At 36.0% G+C, this 6,250-nt stretch overlaps 1 protein-coding gene across 1 annotated transcript; it reads left to right on the forward strand.

Annotated features, from left to right (window-relative positions):
* Positions 1-1,642: 1,642 nt before the first annotated feature.
* LOC112141583 (inhibin alpha chain) lies at positions 1,643-5,724 on the forward strand. Its single transcript, XM_024264732.2, has 2 exons — positions 1,643-3,170; positions 4,747-5,724. Exons 1-2 carry the CDS (start codon positions 2,798-2,800, stop codon positions 5,475-5,477), a joined length of 1,104 nt encoding a protein of 367 aa, XP_024120500.1. The 5' UTR covers positions 1,643-2,797; the 3' UTR covers positions 5,478-5,724.
* Positions 5,725-6,250: the final 526 nt, after the last annotated feature.

Here is a 6,250-nt window from a genome sequence, read left to right on the forward strand (position 1 = left end):
ATATATATATATATATATATATATATATATATATATATATATATATATATATATATATATATATGTATATACATATATATTATTACCCATGTTCAGCAGTAAAGTTTATTCTACAATTGGACGCTATCTGCTCATCCAGCTGTAGAAGGACTTGTTGTGATTATAGTTACATTAGAAGAATTTGGATTCATCCTTCCTGTCCAGCTGTTTACCCTTATTTTAATGCAATATGTAATTTGTAGATTTTATCAACAATATTTACTCACATTCTTCTAATTTTAGTATGACAATAAATTTTATAACAATATTTTTCTCATTTAGTCTATTCTTTGACATTTTCTTTCAGTCAAAAACCTTTCTTGTATTTAGAGTTTTGATGTCCTCTTCTGGTCAAAAAGGTGCACTGCACTTTCAAATACAAACTTAGTTTAATTTAATTTATTTTTAACATATGAACCACAGCGATTTAATTTGTTAAGTAAAAGTTCCAAAACGTTATGCAATATTAGAAATTTGATTAATTAAAGTTATTGCATTTTCTAAACTGGACTTTTCTAAAAAGTTTATTTCGTGTCATGTAGAATAAAATAAAATAAAATCACATTTGTACTCTAATTATTTTTTTTGATGAAATTTAACTGAAAAAAAATTAAACCGTTGGTTTTCAAAATCATAACTTAACCCCCTAAAAACTTGGTAAATGGCCCCTTTATTGTTTAGCTAGCAAAGCCAACCTCAAATTCTTCCACCTGTTTTTTTCTTTCTTTTAAATCTTGTGCCCTTAATAATTTGCAATAAAACAAGAATGGGAAATTGTTTAAAAAGTACAAAAATAAAACCAAGTGAACCTACTTTTTCTCTTTTCCAGACTGAAAGGTCAAGAAGCTCCTTCAATTGCTGCTCAAAAGTCAATTTTGGGGACTGTATCTGTTCAGACAGACTTCAAAGGAAATTTTTAAACAAAATGCACAAGTACAGTTTCGAAATAAATAATTTACTTAATGTAGTTTCGAGAAAGTATCCGTCAAACAGCTAAAACGCCATCGAAGCTAATCCTGTGTGAACAGACTGCAATTACGCGTTATGACCACAGTGGCCGCTGTTTTACAAGATTTTTAATTGTGTTTTTTGTACCTTAAATCAAATCCAACTTTATTTATAAAGCAGTTTTAAAACAAAGTGCGTCACAGAATTAAAAGAAAAACATTTCTAACGTAAAAACGAAAAGCAAAACAGGAAACTTTACATGAAAGACATTTTAAAACACGCACAAGCCCCCACACATAATATAAGTAAACATGAAGATTGTATTTAAAATTAAAAAAAGTTTTTAAAAGAATATCTGAAAACGGTATAGAATACTACAATTTAGCATTAAACCAGCTATACTTTAATTTTGTTGTATGTTTTTTTTTGTTTACACGTAATATTAGAGTCGAATTGGACTTTTTTTTACATAAACAATGCTAGTTATGCTAGATTTAACTCCATTTCATGCAAGCTAACTTTTAAACACATACGTGTTCTATGTAGTCTATGTGACTTTTTTTTTATTCCACCTAAAATAAACCATACGTCTAACTTTAATCAATATAGGGTGACAACTCAGGTAAAAGGAAAAAGTAAAGTTAAAGGACCTCAGCTCTTTAAAAAATTAATAGTCAGTGAATGCAATGGAATTCTAACTGTTGTCGCCACAATATTTGACATATTACAATTGATGTGATTGGTCTGTGGTGCTTCTGGTGGGCGGGGCAAAGCCTCATTTTGAATTTTGTAAATACTTTTGCTGTTGGCTTCCATCATATTTCATGTTTTATTTTTAAAAAATGCTTGATAAAAAAGCTTGTTTTGTGAAAGTGGTCACACATCTTATCTAAAATAAGCCCTGTTATTAGATGAGTTTTATTAAATATTTTTATAGCTAAGCTTATTAAAGTATTGAGATATAAAAGGCAAGGTAGGAGAGCGCCTAAAAACAACCTTGTGAAGGCGTGCCCTCTACAGTAACAAGAGGATGATGGAATTTTGAAGGAAGATGGCTCACTTTGTCTCATTTACACATGATCTTAATTCACTCTATATTACTATATTGTTGCTACATTGATAGGCCTGCATTTGTCATATTTTTTTAACCTTTAATGAATTAAAATGTAATTTTATATAATATTGCTCTTAAAAATGATTTGATTTTATCATTTTTCTGACCAGTGGGCCCAAAAACTATGAGACAGCTGATGTTAAAACAGGTCTAGAGTTCAAACAACAAATCAATACAACACAAAAACACTGAAAACTAATAATGTTATTGGTGGAAATACAATCAAATGTTAAACATTGTTTTTTTTTTTAGTTTCCCAACAAATTAACCAACTGATGTGACAATAATCTAAAAAGAAAATAACCATAAATACATTTTTGACACTATGAGATATTCAAAGCCAGCCAGAAAAACTAGTTTTTGTTACATATTTTGGGAAAAAAAAAAACACAAAAAAACACAAAAGCTCTATAACGAGTGTACCAAATTGAAAGTAGGATACAGACAAAATAAAAAGTTGCCACAATCTAATTTGTGCATTGGCAAAAAATGTTACTTTTTACTAGCTGATGTGAGTAAAAACATTTCTGGTGAGAAAAAAAATGTCAATCTGTGTGAAATTTCCACAAAGCTGGAAATGCAACATCCCATCAGTCAAGGCCATTCTTTGTTATCTTTATTGTGAACCTATAACAAAATGCTTTTGCTCACAGGCTACACTCAAACTCAGATAGCTGCCGCTCAGTCTAAACATATATGAGAGTAGAAAAGCGTTGCAGAGGAAAGTCTGGTCTTTTTTCCATCATTGCATTCGGGATTGACTGTTTCCCCGTTATGGCGTTGTGCGTCGTCGTCATTCTGGGTCCTCTTTGGATCCACGGTCTGGTTCGAGCGGGCAACGGAGAGGAATTACCCAAAGAGGTAGTCGTGTCCTGGTTCAGGGAGCGGGTTCTGGAGAGTCTGGGGCTGGAGAAACCTCCTCAGAATCAAACACGAGGTGGAAGTGGGGCAAACTTGGAGACCTGGGAGACGCTCATGAGGGTTCCCAGGTCAAAGCAAAGAGCAGTGGATCCAAATCAGAACGGAGAAGAGCGAGCAACATCGGAAATGATTTTGTTTCCGAGTTCAGGTGAGAAAACCTTTTTATTTTTCCATATGTTAGAGATTTGCATTTTCATAAAAAGAGGTAAAAAACAAAATGTTAAAAAATGTATCTTTCTGAAAAATTAAATTACAGCGTAGAAAAATACAACTGGCAATTTCCCTTTTAAAATCCTAATATAATAAATATAAACGCTTTTTAAACACAGATTTTATGTTAGAAGAAGCTATCACTATGTACTATCTCAGCTATGTCAAATATTGAAAAATATTTTTACTTAACGATCCTAAAAAACTGAGTTTTCTTTAACCTGCTAATCCTTCTTTAGCCACCAGAGGTCAGGCCAGAGTAGAGCCAGAGGTTCAATAAAAACTGTTTTTTTAATATGTTCTTGTAGCATTTTTCTGAAAAAAATTAAGCATTTCTGAATATTTCTTTATTCAAATTACTGTGAATCAGGAGCAGAAAAAGATGCAGTTTGTTACGTAGAAAATACGGTGGGCAGGCTCCGCCCCTTTTTTGTTTTCCTCATCCGAACTGGTTAGGCAGTGGGAGAACCTCTTAAGAGAAAGTTCTCAGTTATGGGTGATTGATTGATTGTTTGATTGATTTAGTTTACATCAGGCATAGATTGTGGAAAATACTGGACAAATCCCTCAAACATTTCAAACCCATTACAGAAATAATGCATAATAAGTGCATTGATTAGAAAATAGAAAACAAACAAAACCGACTTGAATTATTAAATATTGTAATTATTAACTAAAGTGAAGTAGAGTTTGATTGCTTGAAAAGGAGTGGGAAGAGGGGAAATTCTTTAATCCCAGCCCTACTTACTTCATTTTACAGTTTTGCATTATGTGGTGATGGAAATTTGGGGCGGGGTTACTGCATGTCAAAGGTCCCGCCCACAACTCAATTTTTGAAATAAACTACTACCACTCTGTAGGAATTATGTCCTAGAAAACAACACCAATTTTTAGATTTTAGCCAAATTTTAAAATATCAAAAGTTTGTTGGTTATTAAAGGGTAGCCAAACAGGGAAGTTGGAAGCTGACTCCACCCACAGCCAAAATTTGAAAATCCAGTCAGAGGGGCGGGGCTTGGGGGCTGGACTGTTATCATCACTGGAGCTGCAGATCATGATGTCAGACTTCTGAAACTTACATAGTTTGACCAATCACAAAATTCAACTGTAATACCTCGTTTCAACCTGTAGGGGGCAGCACACAGATGATTTTTCACTATATTTTCAACAACTAACCAAGTTTATTTAAATTTTTTAAATGACCAACAGACAGTACTTTTAAAGCCCCATTTATAGAGATCAACAGCCAAAAAAGTTAATTTACGGTTTGGTTACCCTTTAAAGAAAAATGTCAATGTGAAAGGAGATATATTTGGAAATCTTGGTAAATTTTAGGCATGGATTTCTGTAATTATTTTAAGTTGGGTTGTCGTTATTTTACTGGAAAATAAACAGCTTTGATGGTTAAGTCGGGATATTTCTCTTATGATGAGATTTATGGAACTAGTTTTTCTCGGGGAGGGATTTTGTAAAAACAGCTGCTGATGTTTACATTATTCTTCTGTGTTGTACAGACTCCTGCTCCACAGGAGAAACCGCCACTCGGCTCTCTTTTCACTTCCAGCCCTCGTCGACGATCCTGAAGGGTGTGGTCACCTCTGCCCACTTTTGGTTCTTCACGGACCAAAAAGGAACCTCCACCAACTCATCTGCAATGCTTTTCCTTCTCACGCCAGCTCAGCAGCTCCGTCAGGCTGCGGCAGCACCTTCCAGGTCCACCACAGACGGATGGACCACCTACTTCCTGGATCAAGAGAGGCTGGTTTCCGTGTCTGAGGGTCCGTTTTGGCTTCAAGTTGTCTGCACAAGCTGCCAGTGTCACACACGTGAGCCAGAAAACTCGCCCTTCCTGCATGTCCACGTTGAGCGTAGACGTCGTGTGCGCTCGCCCCGTCAAGCTGCGTTCACCATCCCCTGGTCTCCGGCCGCCATCTACCGCCTTCAGAGGCCGTCTCAGGAGAGGCCGGCGGACAGCGACTGCCGGCGAGAAGGCGTGGAGATCAGCTTCGAGGAGCTGGGCTGGGACAACTGGATCGTCCACCCCAAGACGATGACCTTCTACTACTGTCACGGGAACTGCTCGGCCGCGGACCGGACCATCGCCATGCTGGGGATGTCGCAGTGTTGCGCTCCTGTCCCCGGAACCATGAGGTCCCTAAAGGTCACCACCACCTCGGACGGCGGGTACTCCTTCAAGTTGGAGACCCTGCCCAACATTATACCTGAGGACTGCGCTTGCGTTTGAACACACAGCGGTCACTTAAATTCCTACGCCAATGCTATGATCCGGAAAGTCTCACTACGACCATCTTTAGATCTATATCTATCTACCTAGAGCATGTGTCAAAGTCAAGGCCCGGGGGCCGGATTCGGCCCTCCAGACCATTTTATTTTGCTATTTTTGGCCTAATGTTATGTTGCGCCCTTTCTAACTTGTATAATTTTGACAAAATATATTTTTGAGAAAAATATTAAAGTTATTTAAAGTTTGAGTTGATTTATTCTAGAATAATATTCCTGCTTTTTAAGTATTCATAATTATGTGAAAATGTTATGGTTTTATTTTTTTTTTTAAATTGGCATTCTGCTAGCATTTTGGACTATTTGGCATTTTCTAAGATGTTTTACAGTTCAACTAATATTTCAGCTACATGCTAGCTGTTTCGGCAAGTTTAGGCTTTTTTTTAAAGTTTTTTAGGCTGTTTTGGAGTTAGGCTAATCATTACAAGCTAGCTGTTTTGGCTAATTTAGGCTGTTTTTAGGCTGTTTTAGAGTTTAGCTAATATTTCTGCTACATGCTATCTGTTTTGGTCAATTTAGGCTTTTATTAAAAACATTTTTAAGGTGTTTTGGAGTTAGGCTAATCATTACAAGCTAGCTGTTTTGGCTGATTTAGGCATTTTTTTGTTGGTTTTTTTAAGCTGTTTTAAAGTCCAGCTAATATTTCAGCTACATGCTAGCTGTTTTGGATAATTCAGGCTTTTCTCTTTAACGCCCGTGCTCTCGTATGGGGTCCAG

The sequence above is a fragment of the Oryzias melastigma genome, unplaced genomic scaffold (genome assembly GCF_002922805.2).
Source record: "Oryzias melastigma strain HK-1 unplaced genomic scaffold, ASM292280v2 sc01115, whole genome shotgun sequence".
Lineage (NCBI taxonomy): Eukaryota > Metazoa > Chordata > Actinopteri > Beloniformes > Adrianichthyidae > Oryzias > Oryzias melastigma.

What these genes read in the sequence shown, in the direction of transcription:
- LOC112141583 (XM_024264732.2), top strand. Translation starts at nt 2,798, where the DNA reads ATGAGAGTAGAAAAGCGTTGCAGAGGAAAGTCTGGTCTTTTTTCCATC. An exon ending in GATTTTGTTTCCGAGTTCAG is followed by an intron (nt 3,171 to 4,746) that starts GTGAGAAAACCT and finishes TGTGTTGTACAG; the next exon opens with ACTCCTGCTCCACAGGAGAA.